This window comes from Aquila chrysaetos, chromosome 7 (assembly GCF_900496995.4).
Source record: "Aquila chrysaetos chrysaetos chromosome 7, bAquChr1.4, whole genome shotgun sequence".
NCBI classification, from domain to species: domain Eukaryota; kingdom Metazoa; phylum Chordata; class Aves; order Accipitriformes; family Accipitridae; genus Aquila; species Aquila chrysaetos.
The window spans coordinates 37,281,457-37,305,043 of record NC_044010.1 but is presented as its reverse complement, the minus strand read 5'-3'; the positions used below and the strand labels follow the sequence as shown (position 1 = coordinate 37,305,043).

The 23,587-nt window shown below is 40.1% G+C and overlaps 1 protein-coding gene across 3 annotated transcripts in view; it reads right to left on the bottom strand.

Annotated features, from left to right (window-relative positions):
* EFHC2 (EF-hand domain containing 2) overlaps positions 1 to 23,587 on the bottom strand; it is a 72,207-nt gene that overhangs the window by 21,849 nt on the left and 26,771 nt on the right. For all 3 annotated transcript variants that reach the window (XM_030020488.2, XM_030020490.2, XM_030020489.2), the window contains 6 exons: positions 23,351 to 23,461; positions 22,884 to 23,022; positions 14,752 to 14,917; positions 13,592 to 13,734; positions 8,260 to 8,456; positions 3,590 to 3,723 (listed from right to left, as the gene is read on the bottom strand). In XM_030020488.2, coding sequence (XP_029876348.1) covers positions 3,590 to 3,723; positions 8,260 to 8,456; positions 13,592 to 13,734; positions 14,752 to 14,917; positions 22,884 to 23,022; positions 23,351 to 23,461 — 890 coding nt within the window. The remainder of the gene's footprint in view (positions 1 to 3,589; positions 3,724 to 8,259; positions 8,457 to 13,591; positions 13,735 to 14,751; positions 14,918 to 22,883; positions 23,023 to 23,350; positions 23,462 to 23,587) is intronic.

The window sequence follows — 23,587 nt, the reverse complement described above, 5'->3', positions numbered from 1 at the left end:
GCATCACTGTGATTACATACTGATCTTCAAAAACTAATGGAAGAAATTATTAGTGATGCACAAAATTCGGACACAAAACTCAAACTGCTGTCTGGAGAACAGTTAAATTCTTGAATGAATCTGATAATGGGTGTCTTAAGATCCACACGTGAACTGAAAGCACAGAAACTCAGTACCCTTCCAAATTGCAAAATTTTATCAACAAATATAATTTTTCACTTGTTTCCTCTCAGAGGCTTGTGTGGTCCTGTTCAAATGAAGATATCTCTTCATAGAATAAGATTGCACTTATACAGCTATTCAAAAAAGGATGCTAAACACTGTATAGTGTCTACTTTGATTCAACTGCTGCTTTTTTCATATTAAATAAATCAGAAAGATCCTTTATTTGCAGTGGCAGGAGATAAATATAAGGACAAGACACGTTGTTGACAGTAGCAAACCTTATTTGAGATTATGCAAACTCAATGACCAAAACGTGGTCCATCTATTAATTTTATCATTATCTTGTCAGTATTATTTTTCCACTTACTGAATATTATTATTTGTATTGTAGCAGCATTCAGAGATCTAGTCAAAACTGGAGCCTCTTTCCTGGAGCCTGCAGTAATATTACTGCAAACACAAAGAAGAGGACAATACTGCCTGATAAGCCTGGCACTCTAAATGCTTGGGCTGGCAAAGCTGAAAGCACGTAGATACCATCACCCATCTGAATATTTCCACAGACTGGATTTCTATACATGGCACAGATTTTTCCAGTGTCAGGATTTTAAAGGTCTTCTATTTTCTCAAGTCAGTCAGTGACAATCAAAGTCACCAAAACTCCCCGATAAAATTATTGTCTCATTTGGGAATTAAGGAATATTTTAGTGATTGCTAGGGACTAATGAGCGAGACCCAAGATTCGCAAACAGAATTACATCTAAACTCCTCCTGACAAAAAGAAACAAGCTGCAACAATTGTTCCCACAGCTTAGTTATCTTTTGTTTTACTTTTTTTTGTTGTTGTAGAAGAATAAGACAGATTGCAATCTGAATTTGGTAAAGAAAGAAGAAATAATAATTAACTGCTTAAGAGAGCTCTTTCTCAAGCTGAATTGAAGACAGGCATCTTTGTTAAACCCACATGGTTCTTTGTCTCTAACAGTGGTCTTGCAGTAGCTTATGAGAAAAAGCAGTCTGGATAGGATCATGTGATGCACAGGCATCTAAGTTTTAGTTATTTTTTTCTTCTCTTTTTAACAAAGCTTTCAATAGTTTTAACAATAGCTTAGGGGATAGCTTCAGTGTACACAATGTGTTTATTTCCTGGACGATGAGCTGTAGATTTGGGTTCTGAATGTAGTTAAAGTAAACTGTATAACTACAATTCTGCTTCACTACATCATACTTAGAAGTGTATTTTTAAATGCAGCTCATATAAAATTACAGAGGTAGAAAGGAAGAAATCTGAACAAGCAAATTCAGAGCACAGTAAAGCTTTAGCTATATTTAAGATAAGAAAAGAGGATTATCATGTTGGTTGAAGCTGTCACACAGATAATTGCCTGTACTAAAAATAATCATTTGTAGTTAGTTATAATCATGAAATGCCATGACAGATTAAAAATAAACAGTGATGTACACAAGAAAATACAAAACTGAAAGAAAAGTACATATTCTATTCACAGAAAATATCTTTGACTTTTCATAGTTGCAAAGAGTGCTCTCATCTTTGTCATTAAAAATGTTTCTTTTGTTCTAAAATAAGATACATGGATAATAAAAAGAAGAGAGCCTTTAGATTACTGGCTATAATATGAATGAACAGAAACAACATCTACTATCACTATAAAGCACAGAAGTTAAATGTTCCATAGAGGCAAATTCTTCCTCTGGCAGTGTGAATGCTCCCTGTTAGACCCTCTGCAGTCCCACCACAGGAGGGATGTAGACCATTAGCAGGTGCTCAGGCTGGCCCAGGTGAGCACTGAGGCCAAGAAAACATTTATTAGTGGGTTCCCCTGCTTTCTCTCTTGCTTATGGAGAGGGCTACTGCATTTTTGTTGCTGAAACCAAGTGCCTCAATACCATATGACTAGACATATCTTACTCCATGCCACAGAACAGCACTACCCTAAATTAAACAGCTGGGCTGTTCACAGCTGCACAGAATATGACTGTGATTAAATTTACACTCAACTGAGCCTCTTCTTGATAAAATAAAAATCTTTCCCTGCTGTTTAAAAGCACACTCATCCCTTCTAAAAGTGTGCTCCACCAATTTCATCATGCAAATGTTCCAAAGCTTTGACCTGCTCTTAGTGCCTGTAAGAAGATGAAGTTTTACAGATGATTATTTCATAATTTGAATTAAAACCATAATTATTTGATTTCACACAGTTATTGTGCATATAAATTAAAACTCTTTTCCAAGTGCTATAAAGTTTCTCCAGACATACATTAACTTTCAATTTTCTCCCCTTCTTACTCTAGTAATAATATTTTCCCTCTTAATGCAATTAACAATTCAAAATCTTGCTTCTGTTGAGTGAAATACCTGAGTCTAGAAATATTTTGACCAAAAGCTGCCAATAACTATGGCCCCTTTTAGTTTAAATCCTACCTTTTAATCACTTATCTTTCATTTCTGAATACCAGTTTGTTTTCATTTCTCACTACTTCCACTTTGAACTGATGGAAGAACCTTCTGCTGATCTATATCTCTTCTGAGATATTTCAGAAGCAATTTCTGCCTTGGTTAACATTCCTATAGGGATGACATTCCACGCAATATACATCTACTTATATGCTTTAGTTATTATGACAGGTCCTAAATACATAGTGTATTACCACTGTGAAAACCAAATGCTTCTAGGTAAAATTTCCTCCTCTGTTCAACATCATTAACTTTACCAGTACCCAACACAGTTCATACGCTCAAGTATTCTGGCTGTGGGATAAACTGAAATCAGCTTACATTTGAGCGTGATCCTCTTTCAAGTATCTATACATTTCCCATTGCTGTATCTGGATCATTGCCAGAATCCAGATTTCTACTCCCCCTATCTACGGTAAAATTACTATCCAAGCATTAATTATTGCTCTCGCTACTGCTTTCCAGTCTTTTTTAAAGATGCTTACAACTGCATTCTATAATTTCAATACACCTCGATTCCATGAAGACTCTCTTTATCAATTATTCAAAACCCAAACAACACCATTTTCAGGAGGCAACTCAAACATTCCTTCTTGAATTTCAAAACAACTAATTAATTTTTTTGACTCTCAGGGTGGACTTTTCTTTATCCTTCAGTGTACATATTACTGCAGGCTTGCCTTTCTTCACAACACCCTATGCCAGCTCCATAAAAGGTAGACAGATTTTAGTTGTGCTTTTCCGCTTACTTGAAACTATCACATTTCTCTTTTTTTCTGGGGCATGGATTCACTTTCTTTTTCACACAGGTCTCCAAGTAAATGCAAAACAAATGTACGCCATTTTTCAGCTAACATGTGCAGAAAGCATCAAGAAACAGTCATGCTCTATACATTTTTGGGGAATGTGCCTTCATTAAATATTAGAAAACAAAATCTACTGTCTTACCTGAAAGGGTCATACTGAATCACCTTGGTATGCTCAGGGTCAGTGGCTGCAAACACCTGTCTGATTTCTCGGGAACGAGATTCGGTTATGTCTTTCAGTTTCTTAAGGATGACACCAATATCAGCCACGGAGAACTTAACAGAGGAAAGCAAGACATAGATTAGAGGGAAAAGCACTATGCAACCAACTATGCATGTAACAGCAAGAGTTGTCATGATGCAGGGCAATGCTGAACCACTAAGTATCATTAGCCTCTTCATTGTCTCACTTCCAATGCATAAATCAGCACTGTGGTAAGTTTGGAGGAAAGCTTGCTACTAAAAAAAATTGCTTCCTACTGAGAATATAAAAAATTAAACAAAAATCGTCACATCATGCACACTCAGAAAGCTTATTCCAGCCACATAAAAGGACATCCACTTTTGCTTCAAACATTGTATTGTTAAAGAAAAAGTAGAAACATTTAAAGTACAGTTCTAATAACTTGGTCCTCATTTTATGTTGGTGCACCTCACTTAATTCTCAATTAATAAGTTTCACCAAATTAAAATTAATCTTTTCACAGTTGGCTCTTATGAACTGCTTCAATAGATATTCTCATTCATATTAGACTATGTTGTCTTATATACTCAGAATTAGCAGATTGGAAATTTGTTAGGAACTGATTTTTCCTGTCATGTAAGAAGAATGCTTATTTCTTCCTAAATAGGCCATTAAAATAAATTTGAATTTAGATAAACAGAACTGCAACACTAAGGTTTCCACCCTATATTCAGATTGTTGTGTTAGAACTCTACAAAAGATTTATTTGCTATACTTATTTTTAACATAAAACATCTATGTATTTAGTCATTAAATCGGGGTTGAGTCCTTACATCTATCATGCTCTACCTAACTTAAAAAGCACAATGAACTGTCTTAAAATAGTCTTCTCCCATTTCTTCCAGTAAGCAATGTTTTTTTAACTAGCAATTATTTGAAATTTGGTATGACTGGTATTAAGGACCTAATCACAACAGAGATTGGGCCTCACTCCCAATTATGCTGAAGACTGTCTACAGCTTTGTATCAGTTCAAAGGGATCCAGAAAATGGTATTTGAAGTCCCTATGACACTGCCAGAGCAGTACAAATTGATCCAAGTTTAATTAATACACCAGTGGTTACAAGTAACATGCTCGGATTTAGAGAAGACAATTGCTGCCTATGCCAAAGCTCCAGGTACAGTCCTGGCATGCAATGCCATGCAAGGCAGTGGTGTGGAGCAGCTGGACCAGCAACCAAAACATTTTAGAGACAGCAACTTTTTCAGGCCCCTCCCCAAGCTGTTACTGTTTGGGCCATAAGCACACAGCTTTTTGCTGAAAAAGCAAGGAAGAGAGATTGAGAAAAGACTGGGCAGAAGGCATCAATGAGCAGAGTATTTAAAGACGGACAAAGTGTTCTGTCTATTTAAAAACCTGTCTTCTCTACATTATCAAAGCAGTTATTTTTACATCTTTTTTCTAAACTACATATTCCAAACACCTACATAGACATCGAGTATCCACGCAGCATGGCAATAACTCTTTACCTGCTTTCCCCCCTTTTCATGTAATTCCTGACGTGCTAGTAGTCACAATCTAGTTTTGTTTGATTGTCTTGCTTAAGTCAGAGGTTATGATGTTGAATTCAGTGGAAGTAAAATCAACCTGCATGTTTGTGCTGCAGAAGACTACAAAGTTTGAACAATTGAGACTGTTTCAGTGATGATAAATTCATTTCCAAGGAGGCACAGTGATGCCTTGTTTCAAAGAGTCCTCCCCAAACCTGGATAATACTGGTAGGACTGTGCACAACACACGTTCTGTTTTGCAAGCAAATTTACATTTTCTAAATACATATTTTTTTTCCTCAAATTGGAAAAGAAACTAAAAGTGTTGAAAAGGTTTGAGAATTAGATCCTTAAAGTTACTTTCAGTACAGGTAGCAATCAAAATGACAAGACTCAATGATTCTTCTCTCCCCATAACTTAAAAACTATATAATAAATACAATTTTGAAACAGAAAATTAAAACTTTTCAAATATCTCATATAGTATCAAAGAAATGTTTCAATGATAGCAAAATGAATTCCCACCTGCACTATGATTACCAAAGTTTCATCTAAATCAACATAAGCCTATAGACATGTGGTCAAAATGGCATTTTCCAGAAGAAAAACATTCCATCTGGATTTCTTTCACCAGTTTTCAGAAAACATACTGAAGTGTTCCGCTGAAAGGAAACCTCTGTCTATTCAGAAGGAAAATTACTTATTTTCTAATTTTAAAAATAACTGAAAAATAGTCATCTTAAAATTGCTTCCCCTTCTTCAAACCATCTTCCAGCTCTGCTCTTCTCTAATAATTGCTGAAGTTCTTGTGATTTGAGTATGCAATCCCCTGATGAACTGAGGCAAACAAGGTGTGTCTTTACTTCTGGAGCTCTATTCAGAGGATGTGAATAAAGCATCTATCACTGGGAGAATAAACCTTTTTATCTACCAGCTGTTTTAAAATCTTAACTGTGCAAAGAACATTTCAAAATTCACTTTCAAGAAGTATTTTTAGTGTTGCTTCTTCCCATTTTGCAGATTTTATTTTGATAATATACAATCATTCAGTCTGGAAAACTAAGATCTCACCTGTTTGATCCAAGATAATCAATTCAGACAGCAGTTCCAAAGAACATTTACAATCTAATGATGTGCACTGCATTTTGGAGAATAGCTTTGGCTTTGATTCTACCAGGAGGAGAAACAGTCCAGCAGTAGGAAAACATAATGTATATAGCTTTGTGTTTTACTGCTTAAAGCATTTAGCAGTTGTAGCATTTTACATCAACAAGCATTTTGCAGACCTTCCTCATTATTCCAGGGAAGGCAGGTGGTGCTAACTCCATGTTAATTTACAAAGAAATCACACGGTTCTGCTATTTTCATTTGAGTGAGAACAGCACGTGTGGCCCAAAGGCAGCACAGGGTCAGGTTGCATGTACCTCTGCCTCGGCAGCACAATGGCATCAAGACTCACAGTCCCTAAAACTGTGCTAGGCCTACTGGCGTCTTGGGAGTCTTGCAGGTTCATTCACTTTGGTGAGCCAGCAGGCAGGGAACAATTAAAACTTGCACTAAGAACCTTTGCCCTTCTCCATCCACAAAAGGTCTGGACAAACGGGCAGAGGATAAATGCTCCTGGATATTTTCCCTAGGGGTACTCTCAACAAGCCCACGCAAAGGGCAGCTCTGCAGAAGGTCTGTTAAGGGCACCATTCATGCTGCCACGCCACCATGAGCTATCAAGCCTATGCACTACCCCAAAGTCCTCACAGCACAGTCTAATCCAAAGGCTGATGTTCAAGATCACACTGACAAAGCAACAATCCAGAAGAGGGATCATGATGCAGAAATGCCTTGGCTCCTGAGCCAATGCATTCTTAAGATGCGTCTCAGAGTGACCGGGTCAGACCTGCACATAACAGGAATTTCCAAGTATACCAGGGTACATTTATTCAAATATCGCAGCACAAACTTAATTGTAAAAAATAAATAAATAATAATAATAAAAAAATCTACATTTCTTACCAAACCAACATAAAATCCCACAAAACACTCTGTGACTCTTCTGTGGTTCTCCATCCCTGTATCCTTTTTTTTTTGACCTCTGTGACAATTGCTATAAGACAATCAATTTCCTCCTACTGGATACATTTCTGGCTTTGGTGAATGAGGGCTTCTTTACCAGTCATTTCTGTAATGACTGGTAGCATGAAGTATACATCAGCCGAGGCATGCCAGCTCTCTATTTATTGTTGCTCTGCCCTCTAAAGGCAACACCAAAAGGTAGTGAAACTCAGTACAAACTGTAAGCTTGAATTCCTGACTGTGATATGAATTTCTAATATTACAAGGGAAATGTTTTGGCAGATAAATATGTATGAAGCCAAAAAATCAAATCAGGGAATATAACAGCCTCATCGGTAAGACTCTAAATTGGATGTGCCCACATCTTGAGTACTGTGCACTGTTCCAGTCTCCACATCTCACAGTTGCCTTGCAAGGACAGACTAAAAAGGGTGAGACTCGTAATTAGATAGGATTAGGCTGTGGGGGAAGAATGTCTGAGATTTACAAAATTATGAAGGTGGTGCATAAGGTGAATGGGGATCTTCATGAAACCCCAGAACACTAGAACTGGCCTTGAAACTAGTGGGAGGTTCATTTAAAACAGGTAAAAGAGACTTACTTCTTTTATCATCTTTTTTTTTTTTTGACATAGTAGGCAGTGAACTTTTCAACTTGCTGCCACAGAAAGCTGTGGAAGCAGACAGTATCTGTAGGTTCAACAAGGGTTAGATGAATTCAGGGACAAGAGGTCCACAAACAGTCTCAAAAAAGAATAGGCAGGGATATACCTTCTAACAACCTCTAATACAGTAAGAGTGGATGCTGAGAAAGTAGAAGGGGAATGGACAGCGAAGAGTGGCTAGGCTTCTGTGCACTCCTTAGCTAACATCTCCTAAATCCACTGCTAGACAGAGAGTACCAGGCTGTGAACTTTGATGAAGAAACTAGGTATAAATAATTCTGAAAAATATATAGATAAGGTACAGTCCTTAAAGATAACAGAAAATAACAAGAGCCTGCTTCACCTCATTTGCATGCTTCTCCATGTAGTTGAATGTGTACTCATCAGCATCCACCAAAAGAAAGTTGTGACCATGGAAACAAACTTTGGCTCCAACAAACAGATTCTGAGCCTTGAAGTATTCAGATGGCTCACTCTTAAAGAGCTCCTGCCCAGGCTTCTTAATGCGACCTCTTTCCAAGAACTTCCCACCAAGTATCCCTATGGGAATAGAATTGTAAATAATTAATTGTGGCTTTACTTGGGGAAAAAAAACCACAAAAGAAAACCCAAAAGACACCCCAAACCAGCTGGTTTGTATTTAAATATTAGTTTTCATCCCTGAGTTTCTTGTCTCATAATACACTCTCCCACTCCCTCTCCTTGCTAAAAGAACTGTTTCTGCCAGTGTCCACAGCAACAGTTACATTGTGCATATTCTGTGACATGTCTCATTTGAATGCCTGCCAAACACCTTCCCTTTTTTTCTTTTCTTTAAAATGGGACAGAAATGTGCCTCTTCAAATCGTTCCCATAACCCTGTCGCCAGCCTTGGGACTGACCCTTGAGAAACATAAGATGCAAAATGTAAGATGCAGGCAATTATCCTTGAACTGTTAAAGCAAAAAAGAAAAAGAAATTCACAACTTATGATAGCACCGTCCTACGAAGATCATGAATTCTGGTGCACTGTAGTTCTAATTTGTTTTTAAGGGCTTTTGAATGTTAAAAAAAAGTAGGAGTGACATGACACTATCTTCCACACACTGTTCTGCCAATGCAACTTAACTGCGATCTGTTATTTCCTTTGTGAGCTGGGTATGTCACATTATTTCTTTTCACATTACAATGATTTTATTTGTGCCACTGGAAACTGCATACGGTGCTCAAGGGTATGTAAGATACTAAAAGGAACATTTTGCTTTCCAGTAATATCTTCTGCATAATCCACAAGGAACATTTCCAGTAATATCTTCTGGATAATCCACAAGGAACATTTCGCTTTCCAGTAATATCTTCTGGATAATCCACAAGATTGCACTGCATGTACCAAGCTTTCTAGAAAACATTGTTACATGTTTAGTTTCATCAGGATATGTGCCCTACAACAACTCTGGAGTGCTGAGGGTTCGTTTCCTGTTTGTATTTGAGCTTCCAAACCCAAAAGCCAAAAAGCATACTTTAGTAACGTTTAATGATGTATTACATATAAGGTAGTGATGCAAGTCCAATAAAAGGCTGATGAACAGTGTAATAAAATGCCTTTTATAGTCAAAATTATAAATTAATGTGAAACCCAAACTACTTATTAAACCAGACTTTGGGTCAGATGTCTGTCTTAATTGCCTTACTAGCACCATAAAAGCAAAAGACAAAAAACACACTATGGTAATTGTCAGATCTAGCTTGAATCAAAACACAATTCAAAGCACTAATGTTACTAATCTCAATACATAACTTTTCAACTAGCTATTAAAACACATATGAAATTTTAGATTATATAATCCTGGTAACTGTTTGTAATATTTAAACAGAACTGGTCTCTGTAAGATTGGAACTTCACTCTTGTCTATTTCCCTGCAACTGTGCACTTAGATTGGAAACTTACCTTAATATATCTGTCCCATAATTGTTTTTTAAATGTTACGGGTTAGTACATTTCAAGAGGTATAAAGGAAAACAACCAAAAATATCTTATTAGGTTAGAGATTTTACACTGAAACTTGATGAGAAATTTTGATGGAAATCTACAAGAGCCAGGCTCAAAGCACAAAATAAACACCACAACCAAAGACCCGCTTCCATTAAGATCAGATCAGACTTTGCAGGTGTTTGTACAGCTGTTGGCTTGGTCTTACACTGAGTAAAAAAGGGGCTGTGATCTTCTGCATGGGGAGCCAAAGTTCTCATGCTTTGACCCCCATCTCAAAAAGTGCTTCAAGATGTCCAGCCCTGTGCATTTCAAATACAGTTTCACAGTGTTACTAATAGTGTGAAGTACTTGTCTACAACCTTCAGGTTGCTGGACTGAGAAAAGTATGAGCAACTTATTCATTCCATTTTAGGACTGCAATTTGAAACATTTTTACTTGCCAATTGCTATCAATTCATGCAAATAAAAAGGCAAAAATAGCCCTTTGAACCTGTGCACAAAAGGGATGGTCAAGTTGTTATTTTGGGAGTCATTTACTGTTTTAACTCATCCCCTCTCTAAGATGTGCTCAAACTTACTCTTCTCCCACCCCATCCACTTCAACACTTTTCCTTCTCACACACGAATGTTCTTCTTGCTCCCATTTTGCGTGCCTTACTCCTTTTTCCTAGCTGCTCTTATGTGACCTCTGCAAAGCCTTCTCATTCTTAACCTCAAAGAAACCCGTTCACTTTTCCTTCAGACATGACTAAAATGAGGGAGGGATAGAGAGAGAGAAGAGAAGGGGAGAAAAAAGAAAAGAAGGAAGGTGGGAACAAAGAAACTTCTGCAGTCCCAGGCTGCTTTCCAACTGCTGCTCTACCCCGCCCAACCCCCCATCCCTACTTCTTATCCTGTCTCTTCAAGGCTGTTCTCACTACTCTCCAATGGCCAGTTCTCAGCCACATCCTTCCACTTCACCTTTCTACCACCTCTGAAAGTCAGCCACTCCATCCACTTTAACATCCCAGGGAAGTTAAAAACCCATTTACAGATACTTGCCTTTCATATGCGTCTTAAAGCATTTGTTATTGTTGGTATGCAAACTTGCCCACTTATTGTTTCACATTTTGTTTGACTAGCAATGGTCAACGGGCTCCCAGCTGTAATCCCAGCATATATTCTCATTCCAAAATAAAAGGAAGCCAGGAAGCAATCTCTGGCCTGGCACCCACGCTGTTGAGAGCCTGAGCAACTGACCACATCTGGATTGCACAGTGTGTGGCTCTGGCTTTGCTCTGGGTGCTATGTGATAAATCTGGGATCTTAAGACACAGCTATTAATTTTGCGTGTTCAAACTGTTTGAAGGTATGTGAGGGCTGTGCTGCAGTCCAACAGAGTGGTGTTTTACAGCATAAAACTGAGGGTATGTTTTGCAGCCCCCGGATGTGGTAGAAGGACCTGAATTTTTGAGTGTGCAAAACCTCCTGGGATAGTGTTAGGCGACTGATAAGGGTGGAGCAAGCCAAACCTGGTGCACCCCTGTCCTTACTGCCTTGTAGGAGAGTTTTCTGGAGTTTAGCATCCCCCAGGAGGGGCCCCAGGCTCTCTGGAGCCTTGTCTAGTTGGAAAGGTGCAAAGGAGAACCAGGAATGACCGAACAGGTAATATATATGATTGGGGTCCAAGATTCAAACTGTTCCCTGGACTTCTTTAATTTAACAGTGCAGCTGTACCCTTAGCATCCTTTATGTCTCCAGACATCAAGAATGCCAATCAAACATGTCATTCACTAGTGGGGAACTGAGCTGCCCTTGAGGCTCTCAGCAGCATTACATAATAAATATATACATAAGTGTATGTGTCTTTAGCTGTAATAAAAGAAGTTGCATAAATTACAGGCCACTGGATGGCAGGAAACTAGTAAAATAATGATGACAGGACACTGCTGCCAAAAACAGTGCTTAATCTTGATGTTGCAATGGAGCAGGGCTAGCTGGGAATGCTCATTGAAGCCTAGGCAGGTAACTACACATTTTCAAAACATTTCTCAGAGAACTGCTTGTATTTTAGTTGGGGGTGAGATCCCTATTTATGCATTCGTAATATAGTTGGATACAAGCAGAGATGCCATTAGAAGTTCTTTGCATTGAAAATGTGCAGGGCATTCAAAATTACTTAGTAGTACCACTGGCACAGAAAGAGTTCTCTGGGGATACAGAAGGGTCTAGATATCCATAAAAAATGAAGGTGTGGTGAACGTGATGTTCATCATAGGTCTGTGAAGGATTAACATCAGAAAACATTTTCAGAAAAGGCTTAAACGTAGGGTTGCAAGAATATTTAGTCCTTAACTGTAAGCTGAAAAACTGGACCTCAGAAAGTCAACTGCTGGCACCAGACCCTGAAGCAAAGGGGAGTGAATAGTCCTCCCTAGGACAGTCTTTGCTCTAGACAGTGAGCTGGTCGCCACTGCAGGGCGTACTTGAAATACCATACTAAGGTGCTCTGTGCCAAGAAGCCAATACAGGGCAATTCCAGCAGTATCGAAAGAGCTAGTCACAAGGTTCCACAAGAGCCTAACATGGTAACTAAGGAAACCTTCTATTACTCTTTTTCCCTTGTCTTTGAGAGAATGTGATTTCCTAATTTTTTTTCTCTCTACGGTTTTATCAGAGGCCGACAGCCGCTTTTAAGAGTCAGTCCTTTGACTGCACATGTTGAGAGGTGCCAGAGCACTTCTGGATGTCAACTGCTCGGAAACTGTTGCTGCAGATGTTTTGTGGGCTTCACAGAAATACACTAATCTCTCCAGCAGGGTCATGCTTAGCCAAGGCCTCCCTATCTCTCTGAGTTACAGAATGACTTCCTGACATCCTTCCCAGTGCTGTGTTCTTCCATCCATGCACAAGACCCTCCACGGACATAAAAAGATGCTTGAAAATCACAAAACCTTTCATATCCTCAGGTGGAGGCAGCCAACAACAGTGGTGAAAAGAATTTAACCATGACAACATTGGGTGACCATGCCCCAGCAATAGGATAAATGTGATCAAGCAACTGAGAAGTAACAAAGCATTTGTCATTAAACACTGGCAGTCTGGCCCTTGAAATTCAGTTCAGTATTATACACACACACACGCACGCACATACAGACACTAGCACAGGGCAATCTTCACTCTTTATATGCTCAACACTACATGATTAATGATAAAGTATGTTAAAAAATCACAGCTGCTTTGCTCTCATGAGCTGCTTCTATACAATGGATGCTATACAGGTTTCATAACACCGTAACACAATCTTGCAAAACAAAGGATTTACTCTTTCATTCTTGATGTCTTACGTTTCCTGTCCGTATTTATCATCAGTTACAATACAATTCCTGTATGTTATCCACAACCAAAGCAAAAGTTTAAAGGCCAAATTTGCATATTAAAATGTAATAAAAGTTCTAATGCATTAAACTTCCCATTCCCAAAGGATATTGTGAAGTACTGTCATACAATGAACAGCGTCATTCTGAGTGATGAAGATTATAAATTACTATGACATACAGCTATGCAAGATAATGCAGTAGACCTGCTGATGTAATTCCCATTGCATTTAAAAATCCACATGCCTGCTTCTGCTAGTGCTGAGTCTGGCCACAATGTTTACTGTAAACTCTAATCAAATGAGCAGGGCAACAGGGGCTGATTGCAAGACATTACTACATCTTACCTGTGTTTCGCTGTATATGTTCAAAAACTGAAATGGTGTCATCACTCAGGAAGTAGGAAATAATGAATTTCCGATCCTTGTCAATAGGACTATCTGTGACGAATTTTGCAAGAAAGCGCAGTATGTTACTTTCCATGCCACTTCTAAAAAGCAAAAGAAGAGGTAAGAAATCGAAAACAGAGTTTTCATCACTAAGATACATACTCTCCTGAGTTTTGTAACATACATTAATTGTGTTATTCCTGGACCACGAAGGGAAATGGCATAAGATTCCCTACTTCATCAAAAACCATTTTCAGCTTAAATTAACAGAACCAGCTAGAGTCAGCCAGACAGAAAGGAATCATTTTCAGGCGAAAATTACTGCTCTGCCACAGGTCTGGAATGAATTTGTATTCAAATTCAGTTGCAGATCAAACTCCAAGTTTCTTTCCAGAAAATTTATAAAGAAAGAACACATTTAGGTATGTATATTTTTCAAATTAAATTCTGAATAGCAATACATACTAGGATTACCTCCACAAAATCAGGCCCACCAGATGATCTTATTAGTTGGATATTTGTTAAGTGACTGTGGTTTAAATTATTTACAGTACCGCTATATGCACTATCAACACATTTCCAAGCCTTTTTTCTAATAGCTTTCTTCTTTTACAGAGGTTCTACAGGTGAATCTCTAGCATGTGACTTGGCTTTCCACTTAGGCTTCAACAACCACTGCCTGACAAACCATTTCGTAATGGAAAGTAAAGGGTTACTGCTTTAATATTGCTCCAGTAAACTGCATGAAATTCAGCAGACAAAAAAAGTAAATGCCAGAAAGTCAAACAGAAAAACAAATCAGTGTTGGACTGCTGAAGCATACAAAATTCCTGACTAATTCCTGGACTAAGACTTCCATCAAACTCCCACTGAAGACAGGAGAAGGGAAGAAGGTAGGGGATGGGAGGGTCAGAATATTTGCCTTCTCAAAAGAGAAATTTTGCTGAGTTTGGAGAAAATTGGAGTACCGTGTCACTAAACCAGTCCTCACGCACCTGTCCCTTAAAAGTCTGATGAACTGCATATTTTGCTGAAAAAATGACTTTCCTACTTAACATTTATCTCCTTCACAAAAAGACATAATTTTAAAAAGTTAGAAATATTTTTCACTGAAATACCTGTCTTTTTCCATGAATTTCTTGAAATCTCTTTGGGGAGGCTTGGGAAGCAGACCCATACAGGAGCACAGAGAATCCTCTTCAGAACCAAATCCAGTATAAGGAGGAAACTTTTTTTCTGGTTTTGGAGGTGGTAGAGCCTTATATGGAACTGGGGTGAAATCCTCTACAACAAAGACAGCACAACTTATTTATTACTGTTCTGATGAAGCCATTCTACTAAGGATTTAAACTTCCAGTATGAATACTTATTAGCCTATTTCTGTAACAGAGCACTGATCAAAGTCAAACCAGGATCCCTCCTACTGTTACAAGGTAGAAAAAGACTCCATAGAAGCCAACAGCGAAATTACCGTTTCTTCAAGTGTTTCAGGATTTCATCTATAATCTTAAAATGTTTGACAAATATCATTAAGATACACAGGCAAAAGGAAAGACAAATATAGTTTCAAAATGGGATAAAATAATAAATTAACAATTCTAAATTAATTTTTCAGTTTTATCCTTTGAGACAACATGATTAAGTAAATACTTGGCTTATGAGTTTCCTGCCCTCTGCTTTTTGTCAGAGGAAAATAAATACATAAATAAATAAAATTTTATTCATTATTTAAATCAGACATATATGAGAAGATTTTGGTACGTTGAAGCCAATAGCTTCAGTCCATATCTCACTTTACCCAGAGTTTCGGAAGCTTTGTTTTTCCTCATTTTCCCCAGTCTCAAGTCTTTCCTCACAGTGATCAATGGTCCTGACTATCCCACATATACAGCAGGAGCTCTCCTGACTCAGCAGAGACATATCTGGTCAGGGACTTGCACTCACTTCCCATAGGGGTTGCTCCCAAAAGCTCTGCCGCCCTATGGTCCCTCCTCACTCCTCTCTTGGTGAAAATCTTGCTGTACCATTTGGCCCCTTGTTGCTTCCCTGCACCGCACTTTCGCTGCAAAACAGCTTCCAGCTGCCAGCGGGGTTCATGTAAAACTTCAGGAGAGTAATACAGTCTGCTGGTTAAATAAGGTTAATGGAAAATGGAAACGGTGAGAGGAAAAAAGTAACTTGTATATGGGAGAAAGTAAATGGGCAGACCTGAGGCAAATGAAGACATAAATCATAGGAACACAGGATAATTCAGGTTGGACAGGACCTCGGGAGGTCTCTAGCGTGGTCTCCAGCTCAGGACAGGGTCAGCCCCAGGCCAGACCAGGCTGCTCCGAGTTGTGTCCAGTTGGGGCTTGACACCTGCCGGGACGGAGGCTGCGCAGCCTGCCCTGGCAGCCTGCCCCAGGGAGGAAAGTTTTTCCTGATACCCAACCCTGAGCCTCTTGTTTCCACTATGCATGTTGTCTCGTGTCCTCCCGCCGCGTACCCCTGCGAAGAGCCAGGCTGCCTGGTCTCAGCAACCTCCCCATGGGTGGGTGCAGGCGCCTGAGCAAGCCCTGCTCCCTCGGGTATTCCTCAGCCCTGACCATCCTGGGGCCTCCCCTGAACTCACCCCGGCTGGTCCATGTCTCTCCTGTCCTGGCAGACCCAAAAGGCAACACAGTACCTTGATGAGGTCTAACGAGCGCTGAGCAGAGGGGGATAGTCACTTTGCTCGATTTTTGGGCAGCCCAGGCTGCGGCTGGCCCTCTTTGCTGTGGCCCCGAGCCCAGCTTGCTGCGTCCCACAACCCGCAGAGCCCTTCCCACGCCAACACAGGTGCAAAACAAGAAGGTGAAAGCCAACCAGTGCAGCACCGCCCATGTAGAGCAGCATCACCTCCACACCTGGGTGTGCTGGAGACACTGCCCTGAAGAAGGGAGAGCTGGCTGGGCTAGTAAGTGAAAGACAAACACATGAGGCAAACTGGAATCACAAACCGCAGCCCAGGGGGCAAAGAGTGACGCAAGTGACCGGTCTATAAAAGTGGATCCCATGAAATAAAGGGTTTTCTTTAAAACTTAACTTTTCTACCCAGAACTGAAGAGACATGAATAGCCTGAACTTGTAGCATGGGTTTCAGTGCAAACAGAGGAGAATGACAAAACTGCTGGCACTTGGAACATTTTCTGCATTGGTTCGTGATTAAAATGTTTTAAACATGGCTATATCGCAAGATCAAAGCAACATACTCTCTTAAAATCTGACTTGTCTAACAGCAGTATGAAGTTGAAATACACAGAAAGCATTCAGATGTCAGAGTTTTTCTTTAACTTGAAAACACTATGAGATCTCCTTTGGCCTTTACCTCTTAGAAGAACACGGTCCGACTCGAAAAGCTAATACTTGCACCTGAATCAGTCAAAAGGGGGTTTTGCAAAACCACGCCAACGTTTTTCTCCATAAAAACTACACGTGCCCTTTCTGTGATTCAGAAGTACGAAGGCCAGGCCCATATGCAAAAGAAAGTCCATTCAGCAATTTTGAAAGCAACCTTCACCGTGAAAGAGCACGTGTGTACGTAAACATGCGCCAAAATACTCTTTCCTAAATACCGTCTGTGACAAAAAAAAAAAAAAAAAAAAAATTGCCTCTCGAGACATTTTTCAGTCTGCCATGTTATAGGACAGACACAGGCGATTCTTGTTACGGGCAGTACGCAGATCGACATCCACGGAGACGGAAAGCAAAGCCCGGCCCGGCCCGCCCCGGCCCGCTGCTGCTGCTGCTGCTGCTGCGGGCGCAGCCACCGGCCCGACCCGCGCGTTCCCGCCTGCCGGGCGCGGGGCGGCGGGCAGGAGGGGCGGAACCCCCGGGCGGGCGGTTCCCGCGCTCCCACAGCGCCACCTAGTGGCCGCGCGGCAGGGCGGGCGGCGGCCGCCCCCGCGCCGCTCCCCTCACGGCCTGGCGCGGCGGTGCGGGCCCGGCTGCTGCCCGTGAGGGTCTTGATGCTGCTTATAAACCTTAACGTCAGGTTTTTTAATTGCGCAATACGGTAACCTGCACCGATGTTGTCTCCCTCAAAGCCCGGAGGTTTGCGGCAGCGCGTATTTCAGCAGAAGCAAAGCCCTTCTCTTTGCGTGGCTGCGGATAATACGCTTCCTGCCAAAAGCGTTTGGGAAGCCAGGACATTCAGTTGGACCGATAAAAGACACGCTAATGTGTTTACATGCAGGTCACAGCGTACGCACATTAACACTCACGCATAAGGCATTCATTAAGAAATGCTAAAGCATTTCGCTTTGTATGTACTTTAGCACATGTGGATGAAAATCAGGTTTATAAACTAGAAGGAAACTACAAATTAAGAGGAATATTGTGTTAGCCCCAGAGAGCGTGTTAAATCCCTCACAACCCAAGCCTGGAGTAAACGGAGTCCAAAGAGAAGTTCAGCACTTTGGTTCCCACCCTTTCCCCAAAGTAAAATGACCGTGCTTCGTTCAGACTCACTAAAGAGAACAAGGTAAACATCCAGCCTTGTGCCACCCACAGTTTCCAGGATTTTAAAGGATTATGTATTCACATTCTCTCCTGTGAATGAGGAAATTCAGAAAGAAATTGCCATGGAGAAATACAGTTTACGAAACTAGTTAAAAACTCATTTCTGCAACTTTTGAACAGCCAGCTAGGTGCAGTGGACTAATAGCCATACCTGAGCTCAAAACTCATTTCATCTTTGCTCTGCCACACACCACGAGGGTAGAATCAGACAGACAACTTGCATTACACATAAAATGCACTCTCTCAAGGTTATCGCCGTTTCTTAAGAAAATTACCTCTGTCCAGTCTGGAAAAGGAATCAATGCTCTCTTCTTCCAGGCTGTAACATTTTCAGTGTGAATTTACAGTGGGTAGAGGGTAAATTGAAAGGCCAGGATTACAAATTTCTACTTCCAGAAAGAATAGCACAGATATTTTCCCCATGGACAGTTTCACCCCCTTGTTACTGCACCAATTGATGCCCAGCAGGAGATGGGCATAGGATATTTCACCTAGTATATCAAACATGTACCACGTACAAGTAACTTTTTCTCACAACAGAAAAACCTGAGTGAGATTTGAACAAGCAGTGGGAACAGCAAAAAACAAAACAGCTCCAACCACATCTTTAGCATATAAACAATTTGAAGATAGCACAGCCGCCTTAGTAAGAAAAACTAAAAGAGAAAATTCCTCAAGAAGAATTTGTTGCCGCAGAGGCAGCATTAAACCAGCTTGAATGAGCTTGTCTGCTTTCAGTTTCAATATACATGGTAAGATTTTGGTATACACTCTAAGATTACCTTCTGCCCTCAGTCAAAGAACTGTAGGAAAACCCTTATGTGTTAGATAAAACCATATTTCAAGGAAGAGTCAAGTGCTACATATTTTGGATTAGTGATAACCACACACTGAATAGCAGTATATAGCAGGCAGGCAAGAAATTCTACCTCCAGAGGAAGAGGACAGACACCTCTGAGCATTACAGCCAAGAACAGGCAAAAGAAATCACACTAGCCTTGGATAATATAAGAGGTGGTGATAACCTGGAGGGATGACATTGGTAACATGATGTTCTCTATACATAAGAGGAGATGTATAACAAACAGCTGAGACCTGGTTTTTGTGAGAGTCTGTCTTACAGTTTAGGTAAGAAGTAAAATAAGGCGGCAATACCACCATCTTCACAACTTTCACATGCAGGATTAAAGAAAAACTAGTGCTCACAGAACCTTCCATGCAGCTAAAACATGCCAGTGTTTATTCTGAGTCAAATAAAATCTCTTTTTACAGAGTCTTACTTCATGATTATTCCAGTTACCTGAGGAAAAAAGGCATCTGTAAATGCACAAGTATATTTAGAAGCCGCTGCTCAGTCTGCACCACATGTAGCAGAGAGGTTAGACGCCGGAGAGACTCTGATCTCTGACGAGTCTACTGAAAATTGGCAGCAGGCTTTAATGCCCCCACTGAGGGAAAAGCAAGAAGTCAGCTGTTATCCAGCAGCAGCTGCCTGGCCAAAAGCACACATGTACTGGCCAGCCGATCACCCCGCACGCTGCTCTGCCCAGGCAGCAGGTCAGAGAGGGAGCCTGAGAAATGAGGGGGTGGGAGGGCGAGGAGAGCTGGGACAGGAGAGGGATCACAGGGTGCTGCGAAAAAGCATAGCAGACAGGCTTGGGAGGTGCCGGGACACTGAATAAAAATCAGTAAGAAACCAGATTTTACTGGTTTTGTTCCTTCAGGAACAATCTGTTATTTAAGAAAGAACACTTTATACTCAACTCTACGCTTCATACTCAACTCTGTGCTAAGATACCGTATTTAGTGAGAAGATCGAGTATCAGCTTCACCCCACTGCACATCAGTATAGCTCACGTTTCAGCTGGGTGATCACAACACCTACATGGCTATAGAATATTTTTCTCCTTCTCTAAGGCTGCACTAACGAGTCTGGACAGATAGTGTCACACATTAAGGCATTTTCTCTTGCATTCATAGCACTGCTAGATGACAGTAACATCATTAGCTTCCTATTGAAGGGCATTAGCTATTGTTTACCCATGGAAAAGCTCTCCTATGCTTTTCACAAACAGTATAAAGAGTAAAACAGGCAAAACCAACATTGGAAATATATCAGATATCATAATCATGCACTTCAAGAGAAATCTAAACTGCCCTTAATTCTCCTAAAGGGCAAATTCCATCGGCAAGCAACTTATGCTGAAACTGCAGAGTCAAAAATAAATGTCGGCCTCTTTAATGGCTTTGGCAGAAGAGTATAAATTGAAGGGGAGTAATGTGAAAACACTGTAACAAACAGCTGGATTGATGCCACGAGGTGCTGAGCACTGTGCCTTGATGTAAGAACTAATTTATCCACTTGCTTACTCTTACTCAAGTAAATGGTCTCCCTGGACTCAAACTGCAATTAAGCACGTTTCAGTGTTTAATTGGATGGGAGCAGAATGCCGGGCACTGTGTGGGACTGAGCCCACTGAGAGTACCTTGTATGTCCACCAGACACAAACAAAATTTGTAACTCGGTAAGTATAAAAGGTGAACCCTCACCCTTTCTCTCTCAAAACCTGCTTCTAAGCCAAAAACTACCCTGATTCTACTCCTAGTCCCTTCTAGTTAAAAAGTCACACCTACATTTTTTTAATCCTGATGGGGAAAGCAGGAAAGAATTTCACAGCAAATTGCAAGAATCTCTTAGCTCTAAGAAAGTATGTATTTTCTGTGAACAAGACTGGCTGCATCAACATGGATGGTTTTTTCATGTTAGTCAGAGTCCCTGCCTTCACGTATCCTTAAAGGTATGTGCGGAACACTTCCCAGTTTCCCAAAGGTCTCGGCTAGATTACATCTTTGTGTGTTTCATGTTAAGGAGGCAGAGAAACTGGAGACAGTACTGAGAAAAACAAGAAAAATTATCACAGATATAAAAGAATGGACTATGGAGAAAGACTGAAAGGTTTCCCCTAGCAGCAAATGGCTCAGGAGGGGGCCAGGGTGGTAAGATGGTGTATTGGAACAGTGTTCAAAAATGTACAAATTTGTTATAAAAAGAGGATACTGAGCAGTTGTTCTCCATGTCCAACAAAGGTAAGTTTGTTACTCTCTTCTTTTACACAAACCAGCTTCAGAGTACCTATTAAGCAGCATTTCTAACTACAAGGTTAGGACATGATACCTTGGGAGGCAAAGAAATCTCCTCTACTGGAGAATGTTGATATAAAAGGCTATACAGACACCAGTCAGTGACAATCTATGTATATACACTATCCTGCCTCAGAACAATGGGATCGGACTAGATAACCTGTGGTCCCAATTTTCTACAATTCTGCACATCAGCAGCTTCTGACTTCTCCTAACTTGCAAACCACCTAACTTTAACATCCAGCGACATAACCAGTAATTACTGAGCCAGCATTGTAGGAGGGGAAGAGCCTTGCGTTTGTGTAACTCTTGGTTGCATTGCTCGGGTGATATAGAATGGTCAGCTGCATTTCATTTATTGCCTGCTGTGAGTAAGAAATCCCCATTCACTCTTCCAGGATATTTTGCTCAGACAGAGGATATTGCTGCCAAATAGCAGCAGTGGTCTTGGCTGAAGAAATTCTCAGGGAAGAACCCCCTGTTTTGCATCTCTGGAGTTAGACTCACTATTATTACAGATAATACCATGGTTATTGAATATGACTTCTTCACACACTGGCTAGCGTAAGAAAATTTATTTTGGTACAGACATGCCAAACTATTATTAAAAAAAGTCCTAATGAGACATGTTTTGCCAATTAAGAAATTCAGTGTTTTAATGGCAGTGCTACATCATTCAATTCCCCCAGTGCAGCAGACAAGCTTTGATCCAAACACTACACTCTATCTGATCACAAGTCAAGCTGAAAGAGTCTACTCGGGTATTTTGTTTCACAATGTCAGAGAAAGGCCATAGTAGGATTCTTTCAACCATCTCTGAACAGTCAGACACTTAGCTATATTTATTGAATGAACAAACTGCCAGAAATTAACTAAGTCATTTTTGCAGGAAGATGTCCATAATAGAACCATTAGCAAGTCTGACAGAGGGAATTCAAAGACAGGTAAATGAAAGCCGCTATTGTTACACGTTTCCAAAATGCTTTTCTGTTATGGACATAGTTGCTAAATGTTTCCAGAATTCAGTGCTGAAACTTCACAGAATACATACTCTAATGGTCCAGAATGCACAAAACTGCATTGTAAAAACCAATAATGTGACAGACTACTACTGTCGTGTCAGAAAATCTTATTATCTGAGGATTCTGACATCCATATAAAATGAAACATAGTATAATGGGGAATAATTGAGCTCATTCTACTTACCCACTCACTACATGCTCCTTATTATTTTCTGACTGCAAACACAGCTATTGGAATGGGAGGGGGAAGGAGAGTAGAAGAAAAGGCAATCTATCCATATGACTATTTTGTCATTCTAGTTTTAAAATAGAGGCAGTTAGGAACAGAACATGTACATTGTGTTTTAGTTTTCAATGGAGTAACTTATAAGAAAGCCCTTCTTGATCACCTTCAAAATTACTGCTTTGCTGTTAACAGCCTACAACATATTGTTATTGCTAAAGGTTTTAATGAACATGTTTTGTCAGTAATAAAATTCAAAGACAGCTCTGTCAAACTCAGAGGTACAAAAATGTTCATAAGGAAGATAATTATCACTACTTACCGATTCCGTACTTTGTCCTGTAATATTTTTTAGTGAATTCATCACAATCACAGAGTATTATCTTCCTTCCCCAAACATTAATTACTGCCCCTATTTTCAGGTCACTGTCTCTGTAAAATTCCTGATGCACTGCTCCTGTCTAATAAAAGAGGGAACATTTATACAGCAGCTCTATAAATCTCAGAATCTCACAACTTTTCTTAAAATCTAGGTCATTTAGTGCGTGTGATTTAAAATATAACCTTCATAGTCCATTTGCAAGTATTTTTCACCCCATGCTAAGCTACTCACTTTCACAAACGCAGAATTTACATACAGTAAATCTCAGTAGTTTTCATCTGAGCTATTCTCCAGTGGCAACACAATTTTATAAATAACTCTCTTCGTTGTAGAGGATAACAACCACAGAAATTACAAAAACTACTACAAAGACATTCAACAGCTGGATGTATTCAATAATATCTGACCTTACGATTGTCCAGAATGTAATGGCCTCTGTTTCCTACTAACTTTCCAAACACATTGAGAACAGTGCGACTGGTGATAGTGCCCGGCTGATACAGCCCGGTGGGAGCATACTGCAAGAAAAGAGACCAGCTCTTAAGAAATACAGTTAATAGTGAAGTAAGATAACTCAGTTACCTTAGAACTAGCAGGTTTTTTACAGACTGACTGTTATTGTAGTATTTTCTTGGGAGGATTTT